The 15,450-nt window shown below is 38.3% G+C and overlaps 1 protein-coding gene across 1 annotated transcript in view; it reads left to right on the top strand.

The window, feature by feature from the left end:
• Positions 1 to 582: 582 nt before the first annotated feature.
• The window catches only part of gpr26 (G protein-coupled receptor 26), a 35,544-nt gene continuing 20,676 nt past the window's right edge, over positions 583 to 15,450 (top strand). The window contains exons 1-2 of the mRNA XM_043712661.1: positions 583 to 1,828; positions 9,269 to 9,382. Coding sequence (XP_043568596.1) covers positions 1,161 to 1,828; positions 9,269 to 9,382 — 782 coding nt within the window. The 5' untranslated portion in view covers positions 583 to 1,160. The remainder of the gene's footprint in view (positions 1,829 to 9,268; positions 9,383 to 15,450) is intronic.

Below are 15,450 nucleotides of genomic sequence, written 5' to 3'. Positions count from 1 at the left end.
CAATCTGCTTACTGTACACGAAGTGCCTCTGCTGATACACAATAAGAACCTTGTGTTGATAAGATGGGTTGTGAACTCAGCCTGAAATGGGAGAAGCTCCGGTTTTGATGAGGAAATGAGTTCATTTTCCCCCCGTCGTGACTTGGTAGGAGTTGTGATGAGTGGTGTAGAAATCACAAGTCTTTCCTGTGCAGAGTAGTGACCATTCCCATCCCGCGCACTTCTGAGAGGCACCTCATAAGGATAGGACTTGAGAACACGTGATATGTGTGTATGTGTGCGTGTTGTACACACTAGTGCCAACTTGTCCGTGTGGTGTAAACTATCGCCAGGGTTGGGTGGCATGACTCAGTGGCTGTCAACCTGAGAAGAACAACTCTCAGAACGAAGGGTATTCCTGCTGACATCTTTGAGATTTCTCACAAAGCTTGCTTTTTTTTGAACAGGATTACTTCTTGCTCAATTAACTGAGAAGCGGATTTATTGATTGATTAAATGTACCATGGTAATGAGTTGGTCCCTGATTATTCGGTTGTAACGATTACCGTATAGCAATCCGTTTAATCCTATAGTTAATGACAGTAAGGTAAGTTTTTACCAGTGATCAGATATTCTGGTAACAACCATCGACTTACTGCGCCTATCGATATTGTGACTGTTATCTTGCTCTATATTATGAACAGCTTTAGTTCGAGTGTACTTGGGCACTTTTGACCACAGTTGTTCAGTGACTCAGACGTGCATGTGACAGGTAGGCTCAATAAATCTTCCCCCCCCCCCCCCACCCCACTCAAAGCAGCGCAGGGACTGAAGTGAGTGTGCCAATAATAACGAGCTAAAGTGTCAGGGCGGCTCTTCTCTAAGAACCAGTGATCACTTGTGGCTGGGCTGACGGGAGAGCCCGCGAACTCTTCGCAAGGGCAAAGCGAGCAGGAGTTCAGCCCCGCGTGGAGCATCCCAGAGGCTTCCGTGAGACGGACTTCCCCGGTGCCCGGTGAGTTCCTGCGAGCCAGTGACGTGCACGGAGCCACTGCAACTCGCCTGCAAAATCACAGCGGGCTGACTGAGGTGGGGAGCGAGCACCAAGCTGCAGGAAAATGTATTGTCTGGGATTTGGGAATGACAGAAGCGGCTGCAAGGGACATTGAGCGGCGAACACCATGGACACAGCAGAGGTGATCCTATCGCTCTTCCTGGGAATTCTGATGGTCGTGTCGTTGCTGTCCAATGTCCTGGTGCTGATCTGCTTTCTGTCCAGTGCTGAAATCCGGAAACAGGTCCCTGGGATGTTCATCATTAATTTGACTCTCAGTAACTTGTTGACGACTGTGCTGAACATGCCGTTGACTTTAGTGGGGATCATCAATAAGGAGCAGCCGGGAGCTGACTCCGTCTGCCGACTGGTCGGCTTTTTGGAGACTTTTCTGGTAACCAACTCCATGCTAAGCATGGCTGCTCTCAGTACGGATCGATGGATTGCGGTGGTTTTCCCTTTAAGTTACAATTCCAAGATGCGTTACAAGGACGCTGCCATCATGCTGGGTTACACGTGGTTTCACTCTCTGTCCTTTCCTATTGTGGCAATCTGTTTATCCTGGGTCGGATACAGCCACCTATACGCCTCCTGCACTCTCTGCCAGACCCGAACTGACGATCAGACCCAATTTGTGGTTTTTACGGTAGTTTTTCACGCCCTCAGTTTTCTCCTTTCGTTAATAGTGCTATGTTTCACCTATCTGAAAGTGCTGAAAGTGGCGCGATTTCACTGCAAGCGGATAGATGTAATCACCATGCAAACGCTAGTGTTACTGGTGGACATTCATCCAAGGTAGGCAACCCAGACCGTGCTTCAGTTCCGACAGAATTTACTGCTCTCTTTTTGAATAAAGAAATGCATTTGCATGAATATATTTTAGAGTTTTTTTTCAGTGATCCTCTCTCAGCATTGACACACACTCTCTCTCTCACACTCACACATTCTCTCACACACAGTCTCACACACACACACACACATATATATATATATACACACACACATATTTGCCAAATAGCATATCTGGATGCCCTAATCTGCTATGTGTACAGGTCTATGACTAAGGTGTTGTAGTAGTTTATCATCGTGTACGTATTTTAGACTATCTACATTCCGAGATCACTTTTAATTGCCGCAGAGATTCCCTTTCTTCCTGCATGTTTGTACTTTTGAGAACACATTCCTCCATCACGGTTTGTTTTTGCACTGGCTATTCACCTGGAAATGACGGGTGCATTCGAGAAAGTTAATGAAAATGAAGTCTTAGCCCTGTGTGTGCTGTGCTAGTTCTGCAGGAGATCTATGCGTCAGCTGACGTATTCAGGCAGCCCCCGCTCGTAACATTGTCAGATGATAAAAATAAAATACTGTACATTCTAACAGTAGGTACTTTGCAACAAACTTCAAAGCATAGCAAAAGGAATGATTTCTAACAGCCTAGCTTCTTAAAATCCCAATATAAACGGACTGTATCAATTGTATAAAAATACTTGCTGAAGAATGAGAAACCTTGATCCAACAAGTGATGTGTTCCTGACTTTATCCCCAAACATTTCAATGACTATGTTTCGGAAGATTTGTTATTTTGAAATTGCTGGACTGAGTAGAGTTCCCACGGAATGTCAATTTTCAAGAGTTGGAGCTCGGTGACTTCAGCAGAGTGGATTGCGGGACATTGTTCTGCAAATCATATTCCCCGAGGCGACCTCACCTGATCACACTTACCAAAACAACCAAAAGACAAAACAGCACGCGGGGATACTAGACTACCACAATTCTGATGAAAAGGATGCGCCGACAAATTCGCCTTTTTTTTCCGTTACCTCAAGCATTCGACGAATCTGTTTACTACACTGAGAATTTTTGTTTCGAACTCTCTCTGAAGTGATTTACCACCATTTTCTCTTTTAATTTCCCTAGATTTATTCGGCCTCCAAACAGTCAAGTAATGATTATGACATTATTACTGTTGTGATAGTGATACGACTCTTTCAGCAAATCGTTAAGAGTCTGGGTTTATTTGACTATTATTTCCCCTTTTTCTTGCTCCATTATTAAAAAGATTTTATCTCTGTTAAAGACACCAAACTTTGTCTTCTGATTAAATGAAAATGCTCAAATTAAGAAAAACCAACAATCATAATTGGCATCTAAGTTTCAAACTCACAACATTTTACCTTGAGATAAAATGTACGGCGACTTAATAACATCATCACGTGTATTTATATAAATTTGTTCCTTAAGTTTCTGGAGTTGCCTCTGAAAGAATACATTTTCCTTCTTAAGCCCCCAGATCAAAAATGTGGACAATGGATTCCGGTTTAAACATAATTTCGAGATTAAGTCAAACTTTTAATAGGGTCCAGAACTCTCTTTAACAAAGCGATAGTGGAGAGTTGACTCAAGGAAGGGGAGGACTGAGTACTAAATCTTTCAGAGACCCACATGATCAGAAAAGTAAAAAGGGAGAATGAAGGAGAGTTGACAGTATTGATTAAGCAATGGAGCACTGGAGAGAATATCCCTCATGGTTCAAGGACAACATTGATTTGGTTGGAATAAAGGAACAATAGATATATCATAGCATTGCCAGGCATGCTCTATAGAACATCAGCTAGAGTGAAACAAATCTTCAAATAAATTACAGAGTGATGCAGTATTTATAGAGTATTTATAATTGGGGACTTTAATTAACCAAATGTGCATTGGAATACTGGGAGTATAAGGACCAAGAATTCCTAGAGTATATTCAGTCGAATTTTCTGCAGAGGTGTAACTCCAATGGAAGTATTATTCAAACCAATTCTTAGGAATAAGGTGGGCCAAGTGGACTCGGGGTCAGTAGGGTAAAACATCAGGATAATGATGTTCATGTTATAAGCTTTAAGCAGACAATGAGAAAGTTCAAGGAAAGATCTAGAGTGAGAAGAAATAAATAGGAGAAAACCAACTGCAATGAGGTAGGAATAGATCTGTCCCAGATAAATTGCAACCAACGATTGGCACACATGACCGTAATTGGACAATGGGCAGCCTTTTAAATAAGAGATAATTCTGGCCCAGTCAAAGAATATGAAGCAGAAATAAAATGCTAACTGTCGGATGATTAAAACAATTGGGAGCCAGTCTCAATATGGCAGAGTTATTGGCAAAGTAAAAAGAAAAATAAAAGCAAAGGGAGCCTATGGGGAGAGACTAACAACGAATGTGAACGAGAATATAAAAGTCTCCTGTAGGCATATAGGTGATAAAAAGGTGAAAAATAGAGGAATATGGTAATTGTAGGCCTAAAAAAAAGGATTTCCACGTGAACACAACAGCAAGGATGAATTACTAAAAAAAACACGTTGCATCTGTCTTTCCCATTGAAGAACATACAGAGCAAGTCACAGCAAAAGAAAAGTAGTTGAGGCACTTTATTGGCAAAATCAAACAGAAGGTCTTAATTACACTGCTTAAAGATGATAAATCTCCAGGTTAAAATGAGATGCATCCAAGGATTCTGATGGAATATGCAAATTATGACTTATTTTCTAATAAATTTTAGATACACATTGGTGCCAGAGGACTAGAATTGCAAATACTGTACCATTGATCAAAAAGAACTGTAAGGATAAACAAAGCTACAAGTCAAGCACTTTAAATTTGATGATGGGGAAACTTTTAGAAAAGATAATTCAGAACAAAATTTACAAGTCAGTTGGGCAAATGAACATTTGTTAAGGAAAGCTGGCAGTAATTTGTTATGGGCACATAATGTCTATTGAACTTGCATTAGGTTTTTTTTTTGATGAGGTGACAGAAAGGGTGGTTGAAGTAATCCAATTGATATGGTGTACATAGACTTAAAAAAGGCATTTGATAATGCATTACATAATACAGTTTTTCACAAAATTAGCATTCGTGTAATAAAAAAGACAGTAACAACATAGATACAAAGCTTAATAATTGGCAGTACTGGTGACTATTAGTAGTTTGGACTGGAGGAACGCTTATTGTCAAAATTTGTGGATGACCTAAAATTTGAAGTGTTGCGCACTGTGAGGGAATGGTCATAAAATTTCAAAGCTTGGTGAAATTGGTGGGCATGGAATGGATTAAATATAACACAGGTAAATACAAAACTATTAATTTTGGCAGCAAGGTTGAAGAAATGCAACATAAAACAAGGGGTATCATTTTAAGAAGACACAAGAAAAGAGGAACTTGTGGACATATGCACAAAAGTCACTGAAGGCAGCATGGACAATTGAGAAAGCAAATAATAAGGCCAATGAGATCATGAGTTTCATAAAGATATGAATAGAGCATGAAAGCAAGTTAGTTATGATAAAGCAGTTGTATCGGCCTCAACTGGAGCACTGCAGCCAACTGTGTTGAACCTATTTTAGGAAACATAAAAACTAGTAGCAAGATTAGGCCATTTGATCCTTTGAGCCTGCTCTGCCATTCAATATGATTGTGAATGAGATTCTATCTCAGTGCCCCATTCCTTGTTTCTCTCTATATCCCTTGATGTCTTTAAAATCTAAAAATATATCAATGTTTTTCTTGAATATATTTAATGATTTGGCTTCCATAGTGTTTTGTCATAGGGAATTCCATATGCTCATTATCCTTTCAGCAAAGACAGTTTTCCCAATCTCATTCCCAATTAGTTTACCCTGTATCCTGAGATTGTGACTCCTAGTATTAGCCTCCCCAGTCAGGGTAAACATCCTCTCTGTGCATCCAGCCCTATTGGAATTTTATATGTTTCAATCAGATTTCCCCAACATCCTTCTAAACTCGTGTCCATACGCCCAGTTAAACAAATCCCTTCTCATAGGCCATCCCTGTATCAGTCTACTGTACCTCTACTGCATTCCCTTTATGGCAAGCCCATCCTTTCTTAGGTAGAGAAAGCTGTCAATACATCAGAGAGTACAAAAAAAGATTCAAAAGAAAGGTCTGCACAATGAATAGTTACGTGTGGATTGGAGAGGCTGGAGCTCTTTTCCCAAGATAAGAGAACAGTAAGAGGAGATTTGATACAAATCTTCAAAATCATGAGCAATCTGGACAGAGAAAATGTACAGAAACTGTTTCCATTGGTAGAAGGATTGAGAGCAGAGATCATTGGTTTAAGGTGATTGACAAAAGAAGCGACAACGAAAAGGGGGAAACATTTTAGGACTTGGAATGTACTGCCTTTGACTATAGTAAAGGTAGTTTCAGCAAGGCCTTCAGACCTCTTCTGAAGAGAAATAATTTGCAGAGCTGGTGAATTCTTCTTAGATGAAGTCAGCATGAATATGACAGACCAATGGTTGTATTGTTACCATTCCAATTTATGTTGTGATCAATGTTTATAAGGAATGCCTGCTATACTAACAAATAAAATCCATGGTTAGTCACTTCATAAAATATACTATTTAATTAAATGTTTTGACCTCAAACCTCAGGGAAGAGAAATGCTTTCCTTGAACCATTTCATGTCCAACCCCAGTTTGAGTTCTTTTTTGGCAATTGGAATATCTTTTTTTATGCAACAACCCATTTTCATCATGTCATCATTGAACCACATTATCCATTCAAAATAAAGGCATAGTCCTGTACCTGTGAGTTTCATGCAAGTTTTCAATAATCAAAGAAAAAGATATGAACAACAACTGGAATCATACAGTGCTTTTATCTCAGAAAAACATCTCATGGTACTTCATTGCAGTGTTAACAAGACACAAATTATAACAAGCCACATAAGTCAGTGTCATAATAGGTCAGCAAAAGTTTGGTGACAGAGTTAGGTTTTAAGGAATGTCATAAAAGAGGTGAGAGAATTTGAGATGCAGAAAGGTTTACAAAAGTTCCTGTAAGCTAACCACGACAAATGTGAAGTGATGCACTTGGGAGGTCAATACAGGTGGAAATTATACAGTGAACGGTAGAACCCTGAGGAAGGTTGACGTAGAAAGGGATCTAGTTGCGCAGGTTCATAGATCACTGAAGGTGGCAACGCAGATAGATACGGTAATTAAAAAGGCCTATGGCATGCTTGCCTTTATTGGAAGGGGCATTGAGTAGAAGGATAGGAAAATTATGCTGAGCTTTTATAGAACTTAATTAGGCCACGCTTGGAATGTTGCATGCAGTTCTGGTCAACACACTACCTGAAGAATGTGGATGTTTTGGAGAAGGTACAGAAAAGGTTTACCAGGATGCTGCCTGGTATGGAGGATTTTAGCCATGAAGACAGGTTGATAGACTGGGTTTGTTTTCATTGGAACACAAGAGGTTGAGGGATGATCTAATAGAAGTTTATAAGATTATGAATGGCATGGATAGAGTGGCATGGATAGGTTGGAAGGGTCAATTACTAGGTGACACAAGTTCAAGGTGTGGGTGTGGGAGGGGGATAAAAGCGATGTGCAAGGCCCGTTTTTCACACAAAGGTAGGTGAATGCCTGGAATGTGTTGACAGAGGTGGTGAAAGCAGACATATTAGCAGCATTCAGAAATACCTGGACAAATACATGAATGGGAAAAGAATAGAAGGATATATATCCTGTAAGTGAAGACAGTTTTAGTATGGAAGGGCAACATGTGTCAGCACAGGCTTGGAGGACTGAAGGGCCTGTTCCTGTGCTGTATTGTTCTTTGTTCTTAACCAGCCAAAGGCATGAGGATCAGTTGTGGAGTGAATGCAATCTTTTATAGGGAAGAGGCTAGAACTGGAGGATTGTAGGGCACTGAGAGAGATAGGGATGTAATTATGGAGCAATTTGAAAACAAAAGTGAGAATTTTAACGTTAAGCCATCTCAGGACTATGAGCCAATGTAGATCAGTGAGAACTCAATATTAGAATGGCATATTAGAATACAGGGAACAGAGATTGAAATGAGCTCAGAGTTACAGAGAGTATAATGTAGGAGGTCAGGCAGGAGAGCTTTGGAATAGTCAAATTTCAAGATTGCTCTATCTTGTGACATATGAAGGGCTGAATGTATCGTAGTTTGCAACAGTTTGGATTCTCATTATGCACTAAAATGGACAGAGTGAAAGTATTGTTTAAAGTCAAATCACACTTAGTCCAGGACATGATTCATGTTTTGCAAGCATAGCATATGAAAAAAAATTCTTTAAACACATGAATCCATAAATAGCCTCACTATGAAAACTTGGAACTGACGCAAGCATGTGCTACAGCACAATTTATTTTCCTCTTGTCATAGTCAAACTTAATTTGGATGGAACGAGTGATGTAGGTTATATATAGTTGGAATCACACCCACCATTTTTCAACATTTGTTAAGTTCAATAACATAAGGAATAAAAAAAACCTCTTTTTCTGGAACCACATTTTAAAAAATTGCGATTTTATTTTTTTAATCAGATTCATCTGCTAAATATAAAATAGTGAAACACTGAATTCAGTGCAGACTGTTTTTAATGTTTGTTCATACATACATTCAGATGGTTTTGTTTGTCATTAATTTGTTAAAATCTTTGAATAATACTTAATCTAGTCTACATATATTCAATTACTAGGATGCCACATAGTTTTACTTATAATTAAATATATATTTGTGCTGATTAATTGTCAAGTGAATTCATTTTTAGTTACTCCCCTTACTGTTTCTGTAAACTGAATAGTGTTATCTGTAAAATGAATGAATTTAATAACTGTGGTGATAAACAGCAAAGTATATTTGGAACAATTTTGCTTATTTTAAATATTGATAATAACTGAATACTTTATAAATTGTATATTTTCCCAACAACATGGTCTTACATGTTGATTTTACAGTACAAAATAGAGTAATTGTTTTAGAATCTACTACGAATGACTCAGGGTCAGAACTACAAACTAGTTCGAGTTTTATTTTTTCATGAGATATGGATGTCATTGGTTAGGCCAATATTTATCAGCCATCCCTAAGTGCCCTGTAGAAGAAGGTGGTGAACTGCCTTCTTAAACTGATGCAGTGCTGTGAGTGTAGGAACACCCATAGTGTTGTTAAGATGTGAATTTCAGAATATTATAACAATGAAGGTATAGTTACAAAGCAGGTTTGTATGTGGCTAGCTGAAGAACTTGCAAGTGGTGGTGTTCCCAGGCATCTGATGCCCTGTCCTGACTTGAGCCTAGTCGGTAATGGACATGCTTTGGGGTGATTCTTTTGTGATTCTTAGTAGCAAATGTTTCTGACTTCATGGAATATTATATATAGTTGCTTATCTGTATTTCTTTGCAGTGTAAGACAACGCTGCCTGGAAGAACAGAAACGGCGAAGACAGAGAGCAACAAAGAAGATCAGTACTTTCATCGGTACCTTTATACTCTGCTTTGCACCTTATGTCATTACGAGGTGTGTATAGTAATGTAGTCTTATGCCATAGCAAATTCTGCAGCACATCGATCAACTGACAGATTTAAATGATTCACAGAAAGCAATACTTATGAAGATGGATAAGTTGAACCTAACATTTTCCATAAACTTTGTTTTTTTATTTATTCACACATGTTAAGTTGTTACTTTTATAGATTAGCTTAAACTGTTTGAGGAATAAGCTTGAATTTGTCATAATGCATTGGCTTGAAATATCAGAATTTGAACTGAACTTTGAGATATTGTGCAAGATGACTTTAAAAGACAATGGCACTACAAGTAATATTGTCAAGAAATATAAGCCTATTAACTAGTCTCAGCATTCAAAATAATAGCTCGACTATTTGTGAGTAACAGGGAAGTAATTTCAGTAGCATAAGGCTCCTACACATTTTCACGTGTTAACAATTCAGAGTAAGTGGATTGTCAGGACTGCTGCACTGACTATGTTGATTAGATTATTACTGGCAACATAAATAAACAATTGTGTGGGAAGTACTCCAAAGCTGATTTATTGCCTAGGCAGTGGACTACTATGTTGCATATGCAGAAGGTATTTTTTGGTTTATTGGTTTCAATAGTTGAACTGTGCCATATTTAAGCTGCAAAATACACTTTTTTACATCCTTTAAATATTGGTTTTTGAGCTGTACTGTTAATGCTATTGGCAGAAGAGGATCAGCATGATTAGAGAGGGCCACCAATGGTGCCAGGTAGCAGAATATTAGATTCTGCTAGTAAACAACATACCTGGTGGCAAAGCTGTTCCTAATACAGTGTAATATGAGGATTAGTAGGCCAGCACAGAGCCATCATGCTCATAAATGTCTCAGGCACCATTAAACAACTATGTCAGTGACGGCCAAAGGCAACTCAGCATTTTTCTTTTACAGTGGTTCCTTCCAGGGTAGCACTTATAACCTCATCAATAGAAGCTAGTTTGCTATCTATAGAAATGTTAAGGAGTTCACAAAATGTCTTATTCAACAGAGGCAATAATATGATCACTTTCACCCTGACTTGCATCAAATTGAAAAAGAGGAGCTAAATTCTGCATGTCTGTTGATCTTAAAGTCCAGAGGGTTTGTTGACTTTACCAGCTAGTCATTCAGGCCCTTATGCTCAATATGACACATATCAGAATTCTATTCTCTATCTTCAATTATACATAATCATGATCAGAATAATGCAGGAGAATTTCTAATTCCTTTGCCTTCTGTTTAATGCTATTATCCATACTATCTTTATTTTAAGAGAACTGAGAGATTAGGATTATCTGTGACAGCAACAATTTATGGTGCTTGATAGAAGAATCAAAACAAAGATTCAATAAACTTATGCAACAGACAGAATTATTATCAAATACTAGGATCTTAACAGCACTGCAGCTGTCTTGCCTGATAAGGAGTGCTTTACCGTACAGCCCTGTCTGAGTCTTACAAATGCTAAGCTTGCTGTACAAATTCTTTTGGGTTCAGCACTGCTGCTTTCCCCACAGATAGTTGCCTTAATCTCTTACAAACAGATGTTTCAGCTGATTCTTGAGCTCTATAATAGTGTGGCCAGGGGCTGCAACAAAAAAAACCCATGTGTTTAATGAATTGGATGCTCTAATACTTCACATGATGAAGTAACCACATCACCTGGCAATCTCTTGAGAGGTCAACTGATTGATGTTTTGTTGAGACAAGGTCAAATATGAATTGAAAACCTGCTTTATTTTGCTGCCAATGATTTGAGCACTCTTAACAGGTCCTGGCTTGCTGGCTCTCATCACTGATTTTGTCACGCTAATGGCAAGCTCCTCTTGCAGACTCAGATTGTGTTTTCCTTATGTTCTTTAAAACAGTAATATTAGAGATTACCATGAATGTTGTGTAAACTTCAAAATACATAAGCAACTGAGTTAGCTGTTGATGAACAATACATTGGTTTGTTCTTTTTAGAAAATATTTATTTCAGGATCTGTCACATTGGAGTGTAAAATTTGTTAGCTTCCACGACCGCAATAGTTCACAATTGCACCTAACGGTATTAATTCATACTTTTCATGTGTGAGAATTATTTCTCTGAAGCATATTTTATAAGCACACTTCACTTTATCAGATGAGTAGGTTTGAACATCCAATTCACCAAACACCAGACTGACTGTGTATATTGTTGAGCCTTTTAGAGAGCTCACATGTTGCATGTAAAAATATCTTTAAATCCTTAAGTGCAGCGGTCTTCATGTAAGTTTATCCTGCACCAAACTCTGTCATATATTTCAGTGTTTCACTCTCTCACCTCTGATTGTCTGTTTAAAATCCATGTTACTGAAATATCTCATACTGGTCTTCAGCACTTTGATTTTTAAAGTGAGAATCATTATTCATCATGTTTCAATTTTATTTAGTACACATATTTAGTTTTATGATTTACTTACTATTGCAAAACAAAGTCCCACTGCAGATACCTTTTAACCCAGCACATTACTGATAACTGCTTCATTTGGAGTAACCCTACAATGCTGAGAATCACAGTGCTGTTACGTCAAAGAAGGAGGCTGGTCAGACTATCATGATTGTATCACCTGATTGAACATCTTGACTCAATTCCATATTTGTTCAAAGGTTTCAGAAAGTCCAGAATTGAATTCAGCATTATGCTGAAGGCAGATATGACACCCTTAAATCTTTATATATCCCAGAAGTTACTGCATCCCTTAATGAAACATGATGTGGAGGTGCCGTTGTTGGACTGAGGCGGACAAGGTCAAAAGTCACACAACACTAGGTTATAGTCCAACAGTTTATGTGGAATCACAAGCTTTCAGAGTGCAGCCCCTTCATCAGGTGAAGGAGGAATGGGCTGCGCTTTAAAAGCTTGAGATTTCAAATAAACCTGTTGGGCTATAACCTGGTGTCATGTAACTTTTGATCTCGATGAAACAAGTTGAGAACTAACTTGTCAAAATTACACAAATGGACAATATTTTCTTAGTTACAAAATCAACAGAGTGGATTTTTGGGCATAGTTACTGTACCCAAGCCTAATGGTGCTTTTCCAATTTTTGTTGAACTTGCATGAACTCAACAATGCAGCAGCAAGGAAATTCACCTTCTGTCTGTTGTTGACAACCTAAATTATACAAAAGCAGAGTTTTCATGAAATTTGATGCAGATAGTGGATTCTGACAAAGCTATTGATGATCAATTAAGATTGCTGACCACATAGATAGCTCGCTTAGTAAGATATTATTTTAATGGATGACTGGTTTAGAATTACATCTGCTTCAGAGATTTTCCAACAAACTATATAAACCATTTTAAAGATTTTCATGGAGTCATATGTTAATTGGATGACGCACATGAGGCATTGGTTGAAGAACAAGATCAAAGTACATTCAGTGTTAAAGCATCTACTTGAAGAAGGTCTCACACTTAATAAAATGTGTAAATTCTCCAAATAATCCAACACTTTTTGAGACTCTTCAGAAGTGAATGGCAAATCCTCTGATGATTAAAGCCATTACAGAGTTTGCCACTTCAAAGTCAGTCCAGGATCTTCAAAGAATCTTGGCTGTGGTGAATCAATTTGCAAAACTGCTGCCTTCCTAGCAACCCTTGAGCCAACTTGTCAGGAGGTCACAAAGTTATTGTTGGAATCCTCATTGAAGATTAAGAAAATATTGATATTTACAGATGTCTTACTGCATTGTAATCCTTTATTTCCATCAATAATAGCTGCTGATGGTTCAGCTGTATGTTTCAGAGCATTCTGTTCCATGAGTAGCTGATGGGTGTCACAAGTCAGTCTATTTTGCTCCATGAGCATGATCTGATACAGAAACATGATATGTGGCGCTTGAGAAGGAGCCTGTCTCAGTCAGGTGGGTTTATAAGAGTTTTTCAGATTATATTTGTTGTTTGAAAGTGGTCATTCATACAGATCATAAATCTTTGTTTCTCTACCAATTAAAAAGGAGCTTACAAGAATGCCTCAAAGAATACAAAGATTCTGACTTTGATAGACTTGGAAGACAGCACTGCTGAAGTAAAGTCTTGTACAATGAAAACCGGCCTGGCCTTTTAATAACTTTGCTATTGCTCATCTGCCCGTTGAAATTACTCCTCCGTTGTGCTCTGTGTTTTTAAACACTCTCTTTTGAGCCTCTATTTTCCAATGCATTGATTTTATTCCTGCATGGTAGGATGTTTTATAGGTTTATCTTATGTTCATCTTTGGTGTCACTCCCTACATGAAAAGAGAAGCCTGATTTGACATGATTGGTACTTGATATAATTCTGTGCACAGCAACAGTGTTGATATTGAAGGTCATGCTGCAGATGGGCAGCTGTTACTGAATGAATTTGTTGGATTTCTACCTGGTCATAGCATTAGCTTGTGCCATTTCCATTAATTTGAGGTCTGTCTTCACATAATGGTTCAAAATTAAGGAAGTTGATAGGATTTCCACTAGTCCATTTTCTTCCTTTCTGATTGTATATTACCTTTCCATGTAATAACAGATATACAGTACATATTCGATATTTGTTCAAGGCACAATCTTACATTTTACCTTCTAGTGATACTTGATTGCATAATGTACAAGCAGTTTCAAGTGGCTTGAAGTCACAAAGACTAAGTTGAAACATTATGGAAAGGTGGGTAAGATGTGTTGTGTCACATCAGTGCTTCTTCTGCTCCAGAATTAATGCTGTGTTATGTTTGTAGCAAAGAACCTGTGACATGAACACAGTGGGTGCAAACTTAATTTCCATTATCAAATTGTGGACAATCTTTGTTTTAAAACACCTGCTCTTGTGATGCATGCTACTTATTGATGTGCATAGGAAAGCTTTCCTCTCTCCAACACATTACCATTTTCGTCTTCCCAGAGACCACCATATATTTCATTATCAAAAGTGACAGTTTTGATCACTTTCCTTTGACAACCTTCTGTTCCTGTTAACAAGACAACAGCAAACAAATGAAGCAATGGCCTTTTAAGAGCTGATATTTTCTACATTCTTTGCACCATTTGATTGAACCCACCCATGCATTCATGAGTAAAGAGCGAGCAGCATGTTAAGCTTGTTGAAGTTCATCCCCTGATGCTCATGCATGAAACATCATGTTCACACAATTGCCCTAACTCCATTTTTGGTTGGGATGGCAATTATCCCTAATGTTTATAACAAACATTTCTATCACTTTATCTGGAATTAATTCCTTTTTTACATAGGCAACCATCTAGCTTAGTTGTCTAGATGGCTTATGTGTGGTTAAGAATTACAACAATTGTATGTTTTGAACTTTGTTCAAGTTTAGATAAATTTGGGCCCTGGCTGCTTCCCCTGCCCCATTCACATAAGCACTGCAAAATTCATGGCTCAGCATCCCTCAGTCTCTGAGGATGATACCTGGAGAAGAATAAACTTTTTTTCTGACACAACTTAAGATTGACAAGCTCAGCACACTACATTTTTGAGATATTTCTTTCATCCAAAATGTGACCAAACATTTTAGCCAATATTCACAACCAATCTTGGAGGAACTGTTGGGCGAAGTTCACAGCACAGAATCAGATAAGTTAATTGTTGTTTTAAGTCTGTCCAATAGAAAGGCTGCAGTAGTGAGTATAGTGGATTCTTTCCTGATTATATGTTTTTGGAGCTAAGTCTCTTGATTAAACTTAAAATATTAGCCAAAGCTATTAATTTAAGCTGGGACAGCGTCTGTAGAGGAATAAGACGGTGTTATTTTCTGGGTCTGTAGATTGTGAAGGAGCAAAAATGGCCTTTGCAGTGATATGTACTTCTTGTTAGATGTGGGAGTTTAAAGAGAGTTTAAGGGTTACTGCGGATTATATCTGCCATAAATGCTGTTGGATGCAAATCTGTCAGATCGAGTGGATCGGTTGGAGAGACAGATAGAAGCAATGAGGAATTTGCAACAGCAACAGTATGTGATGGATGGCAGTTATAGGAAAGGGGGAAAGTCTCAGATACAGTCACATAAATGGGTTAACTCCAGGAAGGGTAAGAGAGGTCGGCACCTAGGGC

This window comes from Chiloscyllium plagiosum, chromosome 22 (assembly GCF_004010195.1).
Source record: "Chiloscyllium plagiosum isolate BGI_BamShark_2017 chromosome 22, ASM401019v2, whole genome shotgun sequence".
Classification (NCBI taxonomy): Eukaryota; Metazoa; Chordata; class Chondrichthyes; order Orectolobiformes; family Hemiscylliidae; genus Chiloscyllium; species Chiloscyllium plagiosum.
Note: the sequence above shows the minus strand (reverse complement) of the source record. Positions and strands in the feature narration are given on the sequence as shown.